Here is a 21,299-nt window from a genome sequence, read left to right as displayed (position 1 = left end):
CAATAGTTTTTAAAATACTGCGAAAAAAAGTATCTATTAACAATGATAGACAATAAGAATGCTTAGAATACATTATGGCCCTGTTCTTTTGAGCTATTCTTCTCTGCTCTACTTAAAAAAATAAAATAAAATAAAATAAAATAAAATAAAATAAAATAAAATAATAATAATAATAATAATAATAATAATAATAATAATAATTTAATAATAATAATAACTAATAATAATAATTAATTTTTAGTAATAATAGCTAATATTTAAAGATAATAATGATAATAATAATAATAATAATTAATATTTAATATAATAATAATTAATATTTAATATAATAATAATTAATATTTAATAATTAATATTTAATAATAATGCGGTAGCCTTACGTCTCCTGATACCGATGGTAAACTCAAGAAAAAAGGCCACTGCGGGAACTTCCTTTTCTGAGGTAGTTTACCGGCCTGACTGAAAGAAGTAATAATAATATTTCACAATAATAATAATAACAACAACAACAACAACAACAACAATGAAATCTGCTTTGCTCTACTCTACTGAAATCTGCTCTGCTTTGCTGACCCCTTCTCTGCTCTACCCAGAAGCTCAAAAGAACAGGTCATATTCATATCATCAGAAGTTTATACAATTTCCTGTAAAAAAAATAAAAAAACCACGAACACTAACAATTATCCGAAACCAAGTTATGCAAGCCGAACTTAATGACAATTCTATTTTCCTAGACATAAACTCAACAAATTCATCAGATTGATTGTGAAATTGACATCTAAATTAAGATTAGTGAATCGTTTAAAAAAAATGTCATTTTCATAGAAACATACCTTTATTTTCTTTAAAAATCACAAAAATGGCGAAATTAGTACTCATATAAATTGATGTAAATGTTAAATTAGTAAAATTCCTGCAAATTTAAACAAAAACATGTGAATTCATTTCCATTCGTTTATAGTACACATACACCAAAAATGATATAAGTAAATTTCAGAATACTCTTATATTTGAAAATGGAGAAGAGAAATTGAATTGGTGAGAAAGAATTAAAAAAAAAGAATTTTAATAGAAACCTGAAGGCTCTTAAGGAAACAATTTTTTTTTAAGAAAAAAAAAACCTGACTTTGTGGTTGGAGGGATTGATGAACCGCATGAATGTTGTGAAATAAAGATAAGATGGAAATGCTGAAATAAGGGAAAGTGAAAAAAAAAACAATAAGAGGAAAAGAAATAACAGATCAGACAAAAAGGTAAAAAAAAAATTAAAAACCAAGAAACGCTTCACTTCAATTAAAAGTGCAAAAAAAAAAATTAAAAAAAAATCAAAAAAAGGAAAAGAAAAGCAAGAAACAGGACGCGTGGCATGTTAATTTTCCTATTATTTAATATTAGTATAAATTTAGGATAATTTGTCGAAAAAGCCTTTTAAAATCACCATTTTACAAAAAAAACTTTTTAAAATTTTGGCTAACAAAATCCCACCAACTTTATTTTTCGCAAAATGAAACATCGACTTAATTACTTTTCCGACATTGACTCACGTTTTCCAGTATTTACTTTTATTTTATTATTTTTCTTTATTCTCCCTCACCGTCACCACTATTTTCTCCTCCCATCAACGCCACCAGTGTTCTCTCTCCTTCCACCAATGTCACCACTATTCTCTCTCATCTCGCCCACCACCACCACCACCACCATTCCTCATCTCCTCCCTTCAATTTTCTCTCTCCTTTCAATTAATTCTAACCAACCACCACCTACAATGATGCCCTCTTCCACTTTTGGTCCTATCATCAAAGCCAATCTACCATAAGAAATACAAACACCACCATGAACTAAAACACGACTCACGCCAACGATGGAAACCACCCTAATATGGTCGAAAAGGTTTCAAATCTAAAACCCCCACTCAAATTATTATACGATATAATAATTGAACAGAGAGCAAAGAGAAATTACCGCAAGGCTAGTGACGGTGAGACAAACAGCAACGAGAGGAGAAGGATAAAGCAACTGTAGTGGGGTATGGAGGGAGAAAGGATGTACGAGATGGTGGTCAATTTTTGTTGAAAGGAGAGAGAAAATTGAAAGGAGGAGATGATCGAGGAATCGTGTACGGTGGTGGTAGGAGGGAGGGGAGAGAATAGTAGTGGTGGTGGTGAGAAGGAGGAGAGAAAATAGTGGTGGTGGTGGTAGAAGAGTAAATAGTGGTGGCAGTGAGGGAGAAGAGAGAAAAATAAGAAGTCAACGTTGGAAAACCTGAGCCAATGTCAAAAAAGTGTGTTAAGGTTTCATCTTACAAAAACAAGTAAGTCGGCAGTTTATGTTTGCCAAAAAAATTTAAATGTTTTTTTTTTTTTTTTTTTTTTTTTTTTTTTTTTTTTTTTTGTAAAATTGTGCTTTAAAAGGTTTTTCCTCTCAAATTTTCCGTTATTTAATAATTTGTTAAAATAATATACATTCACATTTATACACTCCTAAAAAACTTTTAATATATATAAATGTAAGATGGAAGAGAGAAAGTATAGAATATAAATCATGTCTTAAAATAATCTCATGTCGAGTACAATATACATATAAACAAAAATAATAATTGTGTATTATCAAGGGTTTACATTTAGTGTGCAATTCAAACAGATGTATCACTATATTTGCTATCTTAAAATGTCAAAAAAAAAATATATATAAAATGAGATATAGTAAGGAAGCTCATTCTTAATTCACTACTACATAAACGAGTAAAAGCAACGGTCAAATACAATGGTTAAATCTAATGCAACGGTCATAGCTACCGCAACGGTCTAATGCAACGGGTAAACGGAATTTTTGCCTATTGCAACGGTTTTAAAATAATCGTTGCAATAGCTCTTCATATGCAATGAATTTTTTGCCTATTGCAACGGCTTTCCCTTTACTCGTCTAATTTCATTGAAATCCACCCCTTCTTTCCCTTACTCCTCTTTCTTATAGTATGAAAATTTTCAAGAGCAATAAGAGCATTATCGGTTATCAACCTTTCCAGCACAAATGCACTCTGATTTTTCGTCACTACATCATGAAGAACATACTTTAATCTTATTACAATTGCTTTTGAGATAAATTTGTAAAGCACGTTACAGAGAGCCATAGGACGTAACTCAGCAATATTAGTAGGTGATTCAGCTTTAGAGATCAGAACAATGTTAGTCTTATTTACAATATCAATAGACAAAGTGTCATGTAAAATTTGGTAACAAAATTTTCTATGTTATCAACTATAATGTACCAAAATCGTTAATAAAAAATAGCATATACCATTTGGCCACGGGCCTTGCAAGGGTGCATTTGTTGAGAGCTGCAAAAATCTCATCCTTGTTAGAAGGACGAGTGAGATATATGTTCATAACAGAAGAGGTGGCGGGCTTCACAAGGTTCAAGGCGTCATCCACATTGCTACTCGACGGATTTACCGAAAAGAAAAGATCATTGTAGAAGTTGCAAATTAGATGCTTAATTTCTTCCTCCTCCGACCTCCAAGTCCCCGACTCATAAAAGGCCCATCAATAGCATTCTTCTTTTTACGTTGTGAGGCTTTATGTTGGAAATATTTTGTGATTTTTGTCTCCGAACCTATGAAACTCTTGATCGAATGTACTAGTAGGCCTCGTGCTTTTCATTCAAATCATTAAGCATCTTTCTAAATTTGAGCACTCCTCACACCACTTGTGACATTGGTTTTTGCTGAGCATTACGCAAATCAGCCTCCACCTTCCCAATTTGCTTTCCTACCTTGTCAAAATTTTCTCCACTCCACCCAATTAAGCCTCGTCCCACCGTAGCCACCCTCTCCATTGTAAACAACCCATGCCCCTTGACTGTTCACAACTCTCATCTAAAAGCGTGTTAGTCTAGAACATAAACCCCATCCTTTTCTTCGACTTGTTACACATAATCTTCTTAAAACGAACCAAAATTGTAGTGTGGTCCAACTTTTATCAGATCAAATGTTCAACAAAATGCTCATGAAAGAGGTCCAACCAGGAAGACGAGGTTGAAAAGCAATCTAGCCGTTTTCGAACACGTGTATCAACTGAATTCCCCCTTTCCCAAGTGTACCAACTTCCTTCGTACCCCATGCTACGCAACTCACAGTCATTGGCCACTTCTCAAAAGCTTTGCACTTCTCTTCTTAGCGTATCCGCCCCTTCCTCAATTTCATCATACCTGAGAATTTAATTGAAGTCACCTCCAAAAATAATAGGAATATCAACCCCCTTAGCTCGCACAAGTGCCGAATCAGCTTCCATGTTTTGTGTTTTTCCTCCTCTTTTGGCCATCCATACACCCCATCAAACCTCCACATTCCTATCCTACCTTCAAAAATGTCACCATAAATGTAGTTTTGGGAGAAAGAAATCATGGTGCAATCAATCTCTTCCCTCCAAAACAAAAATAAGCCCGCTGCCTAACCTCTACTAGCCACCCCAAAAGCATTACCAAACCCCAAACTAGTCTTTAGCCCTCTCCGCATTCTGCTTATCATTGCTTTCGATAAAAGGATTATGTCGAGGGCATAGAAATTACGCCATTTACGGAGTTGACAAACTAGTTGCCCATCCCCTGGCAGGTCCAACAAGACCAACCCCATTACTGGTGCAGAATATACAAGTCTTGCCATACACATATCTTAGATCGACTCCCTCCTTGGGTATCTTCAACATTTAAGGCTACCTTTTCCAAGTTTCTTTTATGATCTTGGAGACTAGTATCGGTCATCTCATGATCTCCTCCAATTTTATTTTATTTTATTTTATTTATTAATTTTTTTTTTTCTTGTCCAAACACAAACAAATCAAGGCTACTAACAATCCTTTATTTCCACCTCTCCATCTCCTTCTCCACTGAGCTGAGTCAAGGGTTGTGTTCTTTTTGCTCAAGGAAGATAGCTCCATAGTCAGGTCATCATAAGCATTATGCGAATTCTCCGGCAGCTTAAGGGTGTCCAAAATATCACTTATATATATATATATATATATATATATATTTTATTTTTGATAAAAAGGAGAATGTTTTAAAATAAAAGGTTTGGAAGAATTGAAATATTTCCAAGGCTTGGAAATTGCACCAAGTAAACAAGGTTTTTATATGTGCCAAAGAAAATATGCCCTTGATATTATTTCTGAAGCATGATTGTTAGGAGCGAAACCTACAGATTTTCTAATAAATCAAAATCATAAATTACCTTTAGCAGAAGGAATGAAAGGATCTACGGGAAGTTTAGCACAATGTAAGAGTCTTGCTGGACAATTGATATTTTTGTCTTGCTTACTCAGTCTATATGTTATCTCAATTTATGCAACACCCAATGGAAAAACATTGGGACACAAGCAAGTCATGTGTTGCACTACTTGAAAAAGAATCCAGGAAAACGGACTGAAGGGCGGGGTAACCCTGATTGGGCGAGTAGGTTGTTGGCTAGTTTGTATTATGTCCTGGAAAACCAAGAAGCAACATACAATATCTTTGTCTTCTGCAGATATCGTTTGATGGCATAGTAATTTGTGAGCTAAAATAGTTGAAGCAGTTACTAGGGAATATAGGGATTCATCATGCTCAAGGCATATATCTCTTTTGTGATGGTTAGCCTGCGTTGTTTTTTGTTCATAATTCAATGTTCCATGAGAGAACGCAACACATTTGAGTGGACTGTCATATCGTGCGAGATGCAATCAAGGATGGTTTAATTTCTTCGGAGTATGTGCCTACGAAGGTGCAATAGCCAATTAGCAAACATTTTTACAAGGCACTTGGGAAAGACTCGGTTTGAGTTTCTACTTGGCAAGTTGGGCATTCCAAATCTTTATGCTCTATGCTATGACTAGAGGGGGATATGGATATTGATAAGATAATAGGGAATATAAGATAATATTTTATTGGAAGATTATATATTAGAACCCTAGTTTTTTGTTGATTAGGATACTATTCTGCAACTTATATAATACAGTAATAGTTTTCATAAATAACTGCGAGATTATTTTATCAAAAGGACATAAATTACCTAGCTATCAGACTATCAGTTAAATTACTTTAGAATCGGCAAATGAATTCAAAGATTGACACTTTGAATCGTTCTTCCTACAGATCAAATGAAGAGAGAAAGGAGAATAAGGGGGAAAACATTCAATTTGATTAGCCGTCACAAGTCATCCAACAATATTTTGTTAAGGCACTTGCATAGTCAGGAATTGAATATCCCTAAGATATAAGCGTTTACATGATCAATCATCATTTAAGACCATTTAACGAACATCAACCGTAGCTGGAGTCGTACTTGTCAACTTTTCGTATTTACCACATCACCCTTAACAATAATCAAGTAAGACAGTAGGAAGGAGTAAACAGCATTAAACTTGGGATTATGAGACGCATACAGCCCAATCTGCATTACCATTATTTTCATAGTTTGCTTGTTAATAGTAACTAGTAAATATCACCTGTCACCTAGAGTTTTAAACTAGTCCAAAATCTAGACATTTAGTTACTGAACATGCTACTTCTGTTATCACAACTGTTTCTTACCTTTGGCTGTTTGTGCTGTTTTTTGCTCAATACTCTACAATTTAGAGTTACATCCCCAAAGAAAAACAATAATTACATAAACCTCGGGAATTTATCACACAAAACAGCCATTATAAATTGTAGTGATCAGATAGGTCTACAAACAGGTGCTATATCTTACAGAAGAGGTTGCAACTTTCTATATACAATCTGGCTAATCAGCCATAACTCTAATTGGAAATCAAATTGATCATGATAAAAACGTTCATTTCAAAATCTCCCATGATTTCACAAGATAAATAATAAACCACTAATAAATTATTAAAAAGTATCATTTCATGAGCCAGCATAAATCACAACATACACAACTGGGACATCATGGATCTTCATTTAATAATATATATAAAATTCAAACCTACATTCAAATTTCAAAGCTTCAGAGCTAAAATTATCCCATCACGCTCAAACTATTACTTGATCTTAATGATGCATGATGAAAATTGTGTTAGCACCAACTACTATGAAAGGCCTCAATTAACCCACTTTATGATGCAGTGAGACAAATTGGGTAGAAAAAAGGTATTCTCTGGTGACAATCTCCAAGCCCACAACGTCAGCTTGGCATTTCCACAACTTTGTTGAGGAAAATTCATCAAATACACACAAGGCAGCAGCATGTAGATCAAGTCAAAATTGATGAGCATAATCCTTTTAAATCACATTTGACAATTCAGTAACCACAAAAACACCCATTAAAAAAAAATAAAAAAGGAAAAATAAAAGAGGGGGGGGGGGGGGGGGAGCTCACAGACTAGCATAAAGCTAATTAAAGTATATACCATAATATCAACAGCACTAACCCATTAGAATTAATGCATTACCGAGGGCAAAAAATTTGTATTTCCATCTCACTCACAAAATTTGGGAGCATTAATCTGAGCAGGAGCAGCCAGCCGAGCGGATGATCTCATAGAGGGCCAGACAGTACAATATATATGGCTTGTGTCCCACCCTCGAGCAACCTTACACCTGAAATAGAAGACATCACAATAAATTTTCATCATCCAAATTGGTGCTTAGTATTAAATCGTTCCTAGTACAAAACCACCGAGCAATAGAATGTCTAAAGTGTAACAACATATTCATATCAGCCTGTGAACATGGCAATTAAACACACAAGCAGACGAGCAATACTACTAATAGAAGACAGTAAAACATCAACTGCACCATAGAAAAAGCACAGCAGCAGAATAGATGCTGACCAGTTATCTATTCAAACAAATTCAAAACTGATTACATATAATATTTTGGAAAGACAAACCTAGAAACAGGAAAATAAGCATAATTGATTCCTCATAATAATGAAAAGAACACATAAATCACCTGTTGCTTAGAAGGATCCTCTTCCACTTTTAGCACAAGCATGTGCACTTTAATGCCAAATCTAACACGATTCCAACTATATAATCACTAAAAATAATGATGGCACCAGTTGGAATCCATGTCACACAATCACATAAACCAATCTCAAGAATACAGCAAGTGGTTATCAATTTGTTGCACCTCCTATCCCATATCATCATCAGCTGTAGGCTCCAATTACCAGCATCAAAAATTCTATTCCTCTGTCAAGCTGCCCAAAGAGACTAGTCAAAAAAAAATAGACACCCAGCACCCGAGTGTAGAAGGCTATCCTCTGTTACAGGGCACTTATGTGTCTCCATCTACCTGAATTGCCACTCAGGCCATAAGAATTAGGATGATTATCACATCCCAAAACTCCTGTTGTATATATCTCCTGAATTGGTCATTCGAAACTTAGCATCTTCATAACCACCATAGAATTTGTTACCCAGTCTCTCATTCCTAAGGAGCTCTGCTATACCAATATCATTTGCAGTTTGAAGCTCACTCCAATTATCCCAATGGCCATTAGAGACTGCAGTATTTCTAGGCGGTTGCTGGAGTGAAAATTGTGAAAAGGGGGCATGATTACTAACTTGGGACTGGTCCATATGTCGAGAGGAAAAGCCATATGCGTCATTTGGTGGAGAGAAGTTGTCCCTAGCTTCAGTATATCTGAGGTTCTGATGGGGTGAAAGAGATCTTTGCATAAGTAACTGAAGTCTTGAATCATTTTCAAATGCAGGCGGCTGTACAGGGTAATTCGACCTCATGTCTATAGAGGAGTTATTGAACCCACCAGGGAGCCTCCCTTTACCGACAGCCAAAATAGCAGGGTCTATAAATTCAATATCATTAGCAGGGCTTACGTTTCCACTTGGTGGTGTCTGGTAAGGGTTTCTGAAGAACGAAGGAGTGTCTACCATGTGGTTTCCTGCAATAGATCCAAAATTAAATTCTTTCAATTGTCAAAAAAAAAAAATTCAAAATGTCAAGAGGAAAGACAATAGGAGAGTATAGTAACAAACCAGACTTCATTAAGTCAAAAGTCTGATCACTTCTTTCATGTGAAGAAAAACCTGGAGGCGGTGGCCTACTTGGTGCAGAGAAACCAGGTGGAGCTGAAACCTGAGATCTAGAGACTGTAATTCAGATAGAGAGACTATGTCAGTTAATATTAAGAAACGACAATTAAAGGATTACAAACAGGGAAACATTGACAAACTACTAATATGGTAAGAGAACCTATATTTTCCTACTTGCCAAAAAAAATAAAAAAAATAAAAAAAAAAATAAAATAAAATAAAAAAAAAAGAAGAAAAAACATAGTAGGCACTCACGAGAAAGTTTGTTGGTAGGAAAAATGGAATGGCCACTAGTCAAATTATCTGATAGCTCAATATTACGATGAGGAAATCCAAAACCATTGCCCATTCTATCAAAATAAGGATCTCTAATCCCATGAAATTCCTGTCCAAAAGGGGGATTCTTTGCTGCCTGGCCAATATTGCCAAGCGAAGGCTCCATATCGAATAAATGATTTCTGGGGTCCTCCTGCCTTGCAAAAGAAAATCTGGATTGATTGCTATATTGACCTTTGAAGGAACCAGCTAGGTTTACCGTACCCTCTTGTTTATCAGTTTCGTGCAATAGCTTGGCCAAATTTTGTGGGGATGTCAAAGAATCATCCCAAGAATCAAGATCCAAGGATAGAATATTTGATATGATGTTGTTCTCTCCCATATCTAGAGCAGGTTGTGACTCGATATAAGCAAGCTCACCGTCAAATCTTCCCATATGACTCCCTTGCAGACCTCTAAATAAAAAAGAACTATCCTGTTCTGGAGTATGGCTGACAAAACGGTCCAAGAATCCGTTAGAAGCAACAGATGCACTAGATACATTTGTTGTCAAACATTCATCAGTTAATCTATTTACAATAGAAGAGGCAGCGGTATAATTTCCTGCACAATCTGCACCACCATGCGACTGTAAAGGAGCCCTTAAATGACTCAAAAGATGAAGCGGAGATGATGTGGGTATCGCTGCCTGATTTATGACTATAGCATCCCGAAGTCTTTGATTATTAAAATCGTCTTCTGTCTCTGAAGATACATTATGTAATACCGAAGCTTGCATATCTGATCTTACTTCAGATGCTTCTTTTACAGCAGTCAAAGAATTAATAGTAGTAGCAGTAGTAGAAGATGAATGTTCCTGAAGCCTCTCAGACTCAGGCCACTGTAAACCTTGATTCCTAGGGGATAAGAAATTATTCAGACACAAACCATTAGGTCTGTCAACCTCAGAATGTTCACTATTAAGCTGTTGGTCAGTGCTTAGAGATGATAGATCAGAGCATAGTTTCTGAATTTTTCCGTCCATAACAGAGCTACTCCCCTTGTCTTCGCCAGAAGAGCAAGGTTGTCCATCTAAAGAATTTGTACTTAAAAGCTGTTCACCACCTTCTACATCACTACTAATTGCTGGGGAACATGATGACTGGCTTACTGACTTTCCAGCTGAAGCAACTAAAAGTGTAGAAGAGACCTCTGAAACATTTCTCTGAGAACTATTACCAGCATGCTTCTTCACCATTTCTGGATTTTCCATTTTACTATTAGTTTGATTTGCAATTATTTCTTCATTTGACATTTGCTTCTTTCCAATATCACTGGGAATGAAGTCAGAAACAATTGTTGCAAGCACTGGCGGCTCATGAACTGTCTCAGCCTTCTGCTTGGTTGATCCATTTGAGCCAGCCAAGCTTACAGACGGAAGATTGCAATTGGAAACGCGTGCTCCCCTGATAAAGAAACAGAAATGTAAAACAATGAACAGACAATGATAAAAGGGAAAGAAAGAAACATACCATGACGCTGCTGGCGGTAGGGCACCAGATCTACCCGAACTACTATTTGGGGGTGAACCTTTTGAATAGCTTGCAGAATTCTGCAACCAAACAACCGCGATTAGAATCTATTACTACAATCAGCAAAAACAATTGTAGACTGCATTTAATCATGTAAACGGGAAAAGGGGACTACCATACTCTTTAACAAAATGTCAAAATCTCAACCTAAATATCTAATATGGTATACGTCTAGCCAACGTTTTGTGCATGCAGTAAATAAGTATCCATACTAAGCAGAAGACATGAACATACACGTAATAATACATAAATGTTAGAACTGTCAAATGGGCCGGTCCCTATTTCTTCATTTTGGTTGGCTTTGAAGATCTTCCCTTAAATTAGCCTGCTTTGGCCCTGGACAAATCAGGTTGAATGTTAACGTTAAGAGCATATTAAAGTTGTTTTAGACAGTATAGGTAAGGTTCAAGTTGGACTAACTGAATTTGCAGTATTGTAGAGAATTCTGATGTCCCTTCTAATTGGATTTCTAAATCTCAGTTCAGTTTTAGCTTGGATCCGGCCAGAATACATAACTAATTTTTGAGATATTTATACTAACCTTAACAGTATTATTTTCACAATATCAAATTTTTATAATTTATACGTATCGATAATTTAATATAAAAATGGTCTAACATTTATGTAAGCAAGAGAGTCAACTTGAAGTATTTAATTTGGGATAAAAGGAGTAGCCCCAACAAAGAAGGCACACTTCTCAGTTCTCAAAGATTCAAGCAAGACTCTTTTCTCCTTTTTTTCTCAACTTTTGGGCCCTCAAAACTCATTAACTCTCATCGACATAATAAATAACACTTCAATAGATAATACAAGCATTGCAAAATGGACACGAGATGATACCAAATCAACCAGGTGTATAAAGCTTGTCATGCTAAATAATATCTATTACTCATCAAGAATCCAGACCAAATCTTTACTGAAAAAAATGAGTTCCAGCCAGCAAAGGCTACGGAAACCTATTTTGCCGAAACTCAGCATGTTCTCACTCGAAATTCCTTTATTCCATTTCGTTCTCCATAGCAAACAAACAATTAATAGAGGATATAAAAGCTCAAGGAACGAAACAAATGGAATGTAATCAACCATGGACCCCAGTTACCGCACCTAAATAACGACATTTACCCTTCCAGTTCAGAGTGTTATTGCTAGTTTAGTTATAAGTTCTACCCCAAAAAAATGCTGGTAAATTAATGCACCTAAAGAATGTCGGTTACCTCCATGGACACCTCAAATGAATATTAGCCAGTTAATGCACCCAAATTATGTCAACTATCAAAAACCTTAAAGCCTGTACGAGTGTACGGCATGAATGGCAGTTTAGCTCTTGGTCTTACCCCCAAAAAAATTGTAGGTCAATTACTGAACCAAAATTGCCACTGAGGAAATTCCAACAATATCAGTTCGAATTTTGATCTAGTACACAAACGTACTCCATCCCTAACAGTATGCAGAACTTTGATTTCTGGGATGTTCTTTAAAGAATGCAACAATTCTTTTCTAGCCATGTGCTCTCATCAACTTACTCTCCCATCAGATCACATGGTCCTAAGTTATTTCACCTCCATTTAACCAAACATTGAAATGAGTCCAATATGTACTAGGTGGATACACTAAGGTGCTGAGGGAGTATGATAAAAGTTATGTAATGGTTAATTTTAATGAATGTTAACTTTAATTTTAAAAATCTAACAGAAGGCTGTAGACTTCTTCTAGTTTCCAAAAAAAATTCTAGTTCAAAACTTGCATACATTACAAGCCGTTATAGGCTTACAGAAAAGGAGAACTGAAGAACCATCTCTCACACTAAAACAAGATCACATGCTAAAAGTTGCCTCGTTACATACAAGGTCATCATGTACTTAATAGACTAGCATGACATGGGCAATGAAAAGTTTAGTGCATGTAACATCATTTATTTCACATTGAGCTGTAAATAATAAGTCAAGCTAATAGTTGATTGTGTGTATGTGTCAATATGTAAATGAGTGCAGGGAAAATCTTTAGATTTTGATTTGCATGCAAATTTCCTAAATCCAGACATCAATCATGTATTTTAGTCATTAAAAGTGAGAGTAGATTTAGGTAATTATTTTAGTCATCGACCATTCAACTGCAATTTCTTTTTTTTTTTTTTGTTTTTTTTCTTTTTTAACGGGGGTGGGGTAGGCAGTCTTGAAATTGAAATAGTGAAATACTCAGTACTGTGTGAGTGTGTGGGGATAGGTGGGAGACTCACGTGATTTATTTACTGTTTCTTTCTTTTCTTTTTTTTACAGTACTTTTATATTTTTTTTAAAGCTGAACAATAAAAACTACTCTAAACTTCTACTTTGACCTATTTCTTACCTTAACTCTGTATTTTTTTTAACTGCCGTGTCCCCGAGTCCAAATTCAAAATATGGACTCTTTTAAAATGTGTCCACGGATTCTTAATTTTATAATATTTCGAGTCTAACACTTGGACCCGTACCCAAGTCCGACACCCGTACCCGAGTCCAAGCTTCCTAGTAGCCTAGTAGGAAAGAGTTAAGAAACAGGCGCTTAGGATATTTTAATAAATTTGTCCTATACCTTCCTTAGTCTCTTCCTTACACGCATCCGAAAGGAAAATGTTAGAAATTAAGAAAAGAAAATATAGCACAACAAATTTTATTTGAGTCCTAGCCAACAACACAAGCTCTCAAAAAGCCCATTACAGCCATATAAATGCTAATCTATTAAAAGGTGTTCCTAAGAACGTCTATACGCCACGTAAACCCCTTCATTTCGCCATATCACTTACTCAACTCCTTATTATACCACGTCATCCACTCAACTACTTAATATGCCACGTCATCCACACAACCAACAATACTCCATGTTGTCTCAACTATATTGAAAAAAATATATGGATGAGAAGGTTCGAACACTTGACCTCTTAGAAGAAAGGTTATTGTTTAACCATCTAAGCTATTGTCAATTATGCTTTAACTTTGCACAATAAATAATATTATACTACTAAGTATTGAAGACGCATATTGCATACAAACTATTCAATGCTCTTAAAAATTAGCAGTTGCACAACTATAAAAGTGGTAACCCGGGGCAACGCCCGGGCTACTCACCAGTTGATATATCAAGAAATGTACAGGAAAGGGGTCTTACAGTTGAAGTATTTTTGACAGTCGGCTTCTCAATTACAGCAGAACTAATATTGCAATAATCATCTGCTGGGGGAGGCAATACAGTCCCTGCACGCCGTTGCATATTATTGGTAACCCCAGTGATTTCCTGAACTCTGATCCAAGAAAGGCAAGTCAATAATACTGAGCGGTTAAATTGGACTTTTTTAAAAACAAAAAAAATAAAACCAAAAGGCAAAGGCAAAGAAAGCCAATGCTAATCCATGAATGCGAATCACATTTCAGATAAAGGCTGTAATCATACAAGAAATTCAATAGTCCAACTATGTAACACATCACCCAACAAATAAAAATGTGGCGTAGTGACACTGTGACAGAAGGGGTAGAATTGATATAGCATATTTATATGAAACTGAGTGAAATAGCATATTTACTAGAATTTAAAAGCAGTTTATAATTTAAGGAAGGCCTAAAATAGAAATGTGGCATAGTTACATGGGGTTGGTGCAGTTTATAAGTTCAGTAGTTTATCATTTTTCTAATTTCAATTAACCACTTTATCCTCCAAAGTCCAAACAGCAGTAATTACAAGGCCAACAACAATTTTAAATGCATTAGTAGATACACTAAGCTAGAGCCGTAAGCAATCAAGTATCTACACCCTTTACCAAATTTGGATGTCCTTAAACCAACCGTTCCTTGTCAAAGAACAATGAAAAACCTACATTTTCAGCAAGCAGGCTTATCAATACCTTGTGTAGGCAGATATGATTTCATCTTTTGTGAAGCTATCCTCTTGTGAACCAATCTCATGCAAGTATAAACAATCAGGGTTGGTGCAGGGCTGTAACAAAAGAAATACACTTAATGTGAACACTGAATGTTATATATATGTCCAATATTATGAATTAACTAACACCCGGATATCATACCACATTCCTTAGCCATGCATGACAGTATTTTGTGGTTCCAAAGCATGCTCTGTAATACAACAGTCTAGTCTTTAAAAACAAGTAATATAAAATAACACAAAGCAAGCACTAAGAAGGTTTTGATTTCATGCTCAGCCCACCTCAAAGGCCTAGCATCCAAAATGAACCCATGCACTGACTGAATGCAACGAATTGCTTCCTCCTCTTTTGAGTAAGTAATATATCTGAAAACAACACGCTGGTCATGCCTTCTGATAGATTTTATATATTGCAATGGATCAATAAAAACCTAAATAAATAAATGAAACTTTGTGCTGTCTAGAGCAATCTCAGCATTGAAGATATAAGAATTCAGTGAATCCTTAAACCTAAACTATATTACGACAGCAAAGCTCAAATGGCAAAGACAGACATTACTCAGATATGCAAGAAAGCTCTAAGAGCTTGAAAATGTTTTAGATTTTAGTGAACAATACCAGTTCAACTTTCAAGCTCCTTTCAAAAATCAATTCCGTCTACTTCCTCTGTTCTTTTTTAATTGACTAATAGCCTCATGGCACGCAATTTAAGAAAGATAACAATTACAATACATAACATAACATAATTACATATAGCAGATAACTCGACTTACACACTACAAGTATTGTTTGCAAACTGCTGAATGGTGCCAGCTGAAGTCCGGGATATGGACACCTTCAAAACCTTGCCATACTGGGCAAAATAGTCTTTATGTTGAAGAAGCTGCCCAAAATATTGAAACAATTAACTACCAAAATTGGCACCCAAATGAATATGAGGATAAAAGGGGGATCGACAAAGCACTCACATCTTCATCTGCAAGCTCAAGAGGTAAGCCCACTATGTAGACAAGATTTCTTTGAATAACACGAACGCTGCTCAATTGCTTCCTGCTATCAGATGTTTTAACCTTTGCTTTCTGTGACTTGTGTTTCTTTTCCATATTAACTTCTTGCACCAACCTGATAAGAAACACATTCAGCAAATAATACATGAAAAGAGTTGGGATGTGACATGCTTTTCTTCCTTCTTTTTTGGGTTTAGGTTAACCAAAATACAGCGCATTCTGAAGTATGAACCATTACAGTGATGGCCTAACGAAATAAAATAAGATAATAAATCAGTAAAACAACCTTTCACAGTTTGCAGCCATCCCTACAATTCGGTCTTTATCATATGCAGTACGACAGGCAGGGCACCGTCCCTCTGACTCATCCTTCTCAGCCATATCCATTATGTGATGCCAACACCACACACAAATCTGCACATAAGAACAGAAAAATTAATACATTTGCAGAGAAAGTACAAGTTCAAACTTCAAAACTTGTCAACAGAGATTATAACTGTCATTAACTATCAGGTAGAGTCAGCTGAAACTAATCAAAAATAAATAAATTAAATAAATAATAATTTTTGTAAAAAAAAAAGGTATGGTTAGGGCTGGATTTTCAGTGGGATGCAACACACAACTGCTTTCCTTGTCAGAATAAGGCAGTGCAGATGGACCCTTATCAAGAAGACATGGATCATGATGCAAGGCCGGATTTTAAGACAACAAAAATCTAATCATTAATGGTTAGATCCTTAGTTTGTATTAGCTCCTACCACTCTTTCACATATCCCATGCTTTCTCTAAAAACCAGCATTAATAGACTAATTCCTCACTCTGCATCTTAGGAGCCAGATTTAAAGACAAAGAAAACAAAGGATCAAGCAAAGGGATGAAAAATAACGGACAAATGGAGGAAAGAACAGTCGTGATTTAAAAAAGTAAAAATATGGTGCATGCAACTTTTCTGCCCTAATCAATTTAAGTTCCTAAAGCAGTTAATTGCAAGCTAAATAATCTGACCTAACTGAAGTACTGAGCATACCAGCACCACTCTCTAAATGGAACAATTACCAAAATCTTACCAGGATTTTAAAAAAAAAAAAAAAAAAAAAAAAAAAAAAAAAAAAAAAAAAAAAACACAAATCCTAACACAACCCCAGTCAACCACAACAAAATCATACTGCATAGCAGAATCCACAAGAGAGAGAATGAAGAGGCAAACAAATGGAGAACACTCAATGAAAAGGAGATTCAAATATTATTCCAACAGCAAGTATGAAGTAAATTCAATTTGTCAGATAAACAACAACACAACCAACTTCTGATACATATTAATCACCACATATGCTGAGTGTTTGCCGGAGGGAACAAACAAGTGATATTGATTTCGACTATGTAAACCTTTATATTTAACACCTCATCATAAAATTCTAATATTACTCATGATTGTAAATAGAACCAAGCATGATGCAATCATAACAAGCCACAAAAAAGAAACCTCAATACAACCTCAAACTTCCACTTAGATAAAAGCAAAAGGTTTGGACTGGCATAATGCAGGTCACACAATAGCCTAACGTTTGATTGACTAAACATTAAGAAAGATTGTCTTACATTCAAGATATTGTAAAATTCCCAAATTCTTAAAACCAAGATCAAAAGACATTAACAGTTATCAGCCTATCAACAAATGTTAATTATCATCCCTTAACTAAACAGCCATAATCAATTGATCTGGCATAAGCAAAGAACACTACGTTGTAAAACAAAATAAAGCCACAACAATAAAACCACAGAGAAAACTCAACCTCATAGCCACATCTGCACGGCTTCAATTGCTGGTCAGTCAAATCCATCTCCTCAGCACAAAGAGGACAGGTCTTCTCACCCTCGTCACTCATGATTGATCCAGGACAAAACTAGTGAAAAAAATAAAAAAAAAATAATAAGCCGAAGAGAAAGAACATTAAAACAAATAACTAAAACCTTGATTCTGCTAGCAAATTGCAGCTTTAACCACAAAAATTACAATTCAAGTCGAACAATTCAGACGCGAAAAGGAGAGAATCTAAACAACGAGAACCATGGTCCAATTTCATAGTTTCATCCTAACATTAAAGGGTTCTGCAACACAATTTTAATACCAAATTTGATTAAATTATCAAGTTAGTCTCGAAAAATCACATGTTTAAGGGAGAAAAGGTCCAATTTCATAGTTCCATCCTAAGATTAAAGGCAAATTTGATTCAAATATCAAATTAGGCTAGAAAAGTCACATAATTTTCTCCTCTGCGAACAGAATCGATCTTCATGAGCCTTAGTAATTATAACTATTAACTAATATTTCAATAATCGACTATAGAAGAACCCTAAATTGAGTATACTGACAATTGAATAAACTATAAACCCTAGATTGTGAAATTGATATTCAATGATTATAAAAAGAAAAACATGTTACCTCGGAAGCTGCTTTAATGGAGGATAGAAAGATCAGAAGTCGCTTCAATGGAGATCGTGGAGTGCGCTTCAATGGAAAACTGAGAGAGATAGAAAGAGAGATAATGGGCAGATCTACGTTCATCCGTTTTTGATTACTCTGTATAAATTTGTAACAATACTAGATGGAAGCCCGTCTGATGCACGGTTTTTTCATCTAACATTTTAATTATTTGATTTATTATATTTAATAATTTCAGACAAAATTACAAAAGTTTAATATATATTTTTTTTAAGTATAATTTATAATGAATTTATTAAATATAAATAAATTGTAAATATGATATTCCGTTATATAAATTTTTAATAATTTAAATTCTAAATCATTATTCATTGTTTTACCATATCTTTTATTTCGATAGAATCACCAACCTCGTCCCCAACCAACCTACTACATCAATGGATAAATTGAACCGTGAAATGTTAGCCAAACTGAAATTGATATAAATTAAATCTTTACATTTTTTAATTCAAAAATAAAATACAAATCTTTCTTCTTATCGGTCGAAATAAGTATATTTCTTATGTCGCGCTCTAAATGCTCTCCAAAAATGCCTACTTTATTTATATATATATTAGATAGATTAGATTTTTTCGATTATATTAACGGTTTTTAAATATTCACAACAATTTGACTTTGATATCCTACCTATTAGTCTATTACGCCCTTTTCACTTCACCTTATTTTTGCTAAAGTGAAAATATATTTAGTGACTTCCTATTATATTTCTTTTTTAGGGTTACTAATTTTTACTGAACTGAAATTTTTTTTGAAACAATACTGAACTAAAATTACTTTTACTAAACTAAACTTATTTTAACTGAACTGAAATTATTTTTACTGAATATTATTTTTATAAGGTGAACTGAACAGGGCCTTACTGTTATGAAAAATGAACTATTAATAATACCCTTTAAAATACCCGTCAAAAAAAAAAAAAAAAAAAAAAAAAAACCCTTTAAAATGTGAATATACATGTGTTTTCCTCATTAATATGTATTGTACAAGTTTTATTTGCCTTTTAATTGCCTTTTTACTTCTAATAATCCCAACTAAGGTTTATTTTTTAATAATCCTAACTATGACCTGATTTACTTCTAATAATTCACAACATGCTTACGTAGGCGCGTTTCAAACGACGCCTACAATTTGGCGACTCCACTGGGGAGGATTCTTGGTTATTTATCGATTTGAGTGATCGGTACTTAATTGAGATGAGTGGATGAGACTTGAACGATTCTTAAATTGTTTCACGCGATCTAATTGGCGTTGTCACATATGCATATGCATTTTAGCTAACCTATTTTACCACAATAGTACGTGTTCTACGTATGTGGCTAGCCCACGAATATTTAATCTCTTTTGACCTGAAAACGTTCATGACAACAAGGGTTCATCCGAGTTTTTATATCCACCCAAACCATGGAGCCGAGTTCGATTTCATCACCAACTCGTGGAGCCGCTCGTTGGCATACACCCTCAAAGGAGGATGCCTTGCTAACGCGTCCAAACTCTTAACCATGGTACCCTTTTGACACCCAAATAAGCTTGACCATAGTCGAACATAGAAACAAGACTCTAGGTTGCGAACTTCATTGCATCATGTGTGACAATGTGCTTATATGTGCATATATTTTTTTTATTATTATTATTTTATTTCTTATCTAACCCTCCTTTTTAATCAGAATCGAGTCATAGTTCTTATTTTTTCTATTTTGAGTCAACTCAGATTTTTATTCTCGTATCCTGCACAAGCATTAACTTGTTTTGGTCATAGCGGAGTTTTAGAAAGTGTTAAGTGTCGTGCCACATATGGATCTGTAGCCCCGAATTTTATCTTTCATATGGCGTTGGTTGCATCCCAATCAGAGACACACACAAAAAAAAAAAAAAACACGAAATACTACAGCTTTTCCAGTTTAGGAGTTCTTTTTAGTGTCCAATCTTCCATTTATTTATTTTTTATTATTATTATTATTATTTTTTTTTTTTTTTTTTTTTTTAACTTTTCATGTCGAGATAGCCTTATCCAATCTTCTACTTCTTTTAGTCCTCTAATCCATGTCAACTTGTATAACATAGGATTGTAGATTTTATTTTGTTTTGTTTTATTTTTAATCTTTTTCCATGAGTCCTAACTCTTCTAGAATTCCAGTCCTCTTTCTAGTTTCTGGTGATTATTGTGCTAACCTTAACGTGTGTTCTTTGTATATGGTTGTGTTTGATCTTATTTATGATTAATGATTGTCAATGGACCGTTTTCACCTAATAAATAACATAAACATTAAAATTGGACAATATTAATCAAGTTAGTTTGTCTTTTAGTCTTTCCGTTCTATTTGGTCCTTAGGTCCTTCAGTTTTCACACCGTCTTTATGTCTAGGCATACGATCATATCACGAGTCTTAATAAACTCACCTAATCACACTTGTTGAGTCGTTGCACACACTTTGTATTCGAGTCATGCACCATATTGTTTATGATCGTATACTAGGACCATGCATGCATCGTTTTTCGTCATAATAGGAATGAGTGGAGTATTTCCCATTAAATTTCAAAATTCTTTCTCACACTCTTACTTTCCAATCCGAGTATTGAGTCAGTGCATTAAGTGAGCTCATCTTGTTCCACAGCACTTGAGTCCAAGGATCACTAGGCAACAGTTGGAAGAATAAGGGAATGACACTCCTTCCTTCTTTTCTTCCAATCAAAGCATCAGCAATAACAAACTTCTTGTCCCTCCTAGCGGCAAGAAGGAACTCATAAGCGGCCATGAAGACGAAGCATGAGACGAGCTTCCAATACAAGATTTCATGTTTTTTTCTTCTTTTGTTTCAACCCTTTCCTCCTAATAAGTCTAGCATAGGTTCTCCTTATTCATGTGTCTATGTGTCATGTTTTTTACCTTTTCCATTAATGAGCATTCGTTTCCTTTGCATTCGATCATGTCATTCACAAAAATAAATAAATAAATAAATAAAAATTTGCCGAACCAAGTACAAGGTATACCAATGATTTGAGA

At 34.8% G+C, this 21,299-nt stretch overlaps 1 protein-coding gene across 1 annotated transcript; it reads right to left on the bottom strand.

Annotated features, from left to right (window-relative positions):
• Window positions 1-6,826: 6,826 nt before the first annotated feature.
• On the bottom strand, window positions 6,827-18,365 carry LOC110712010. Its single transcript, XM_021890439.1, has 14 exons — window positions 18,239-18,365; window positions 17,589-17,699; window positions 16,082-16,209; window positions 15,757-15,910; window positions 15,562-15,671; window positions 15,071-15,154; window positions 14,931-14,979; window positions 14,751-14,842; window positions 14,021-14,153; window positions 10,817-10,896; window positions 9,285-10,750; window positions 8,973-9,086; window positions 7,924-8,878; window positions 6,827-7,569 (listed from the first exon to the last, which is right to left on the bottom strand). The coding sequence occupies exons 1-13, from the start codon at window positions 18,359-18,361 to the stop codon at window positions 8,307-8,309; spliced, it is 3,216 nt and encodes a 1,071-aa protein (XP_021746131.1). The 5' UTR covers window positions 18,362-18,365; the 3' UTR covers window positions 6,827-7,569; window positions 7,924-8,306.
• Window positions 18,366-21,299: the final 2,934 nt, after the last annotated feature.

Source organism: Chenopodium quinoa, unplaced genomic scaffold, assembly GCF_001683475.1.
Source record: "Chenopodium quinoa cultivar QQ74 unplaced genomic scaffold, ASM168347v1, whole genome shotgun sequence".
Lineage (NCBI taxonomy): Eukaryota > Viridiplantae > Streptophyta > Magnoliopsida > Caryophyllales > Amaranthaceae > Chenopodium > Chenopodium quinoa.
This window is presented reverse-complemented; position numbering and strand designations above follow the sequence as displayed.

Bases quoted from the DNA above. Each gene is read 5' to 3' on its own strand.
- LOC110712010 (XM_021890439.1), bottom strand. From the start codon at position 18,361: ATGAACGTAGATCTGCCCATTATCTCTCTTTCTATCTCTCTCAGTTTT. The intron at 10,751-10,816 runs GTATGTTTCTTT...TTTCTTTATCAG, and splicing joins CTACCGCCAGCAGCGTCATG to GGGAGCACGCGTTTCCAATT. The intron at 8,879-8,972 runs GTTTGTTACTAT...GATCTATTGCAG, and splicing joins TTTTGACTTAATGAAGTCTG to GAAACCACATGGTAGACACT.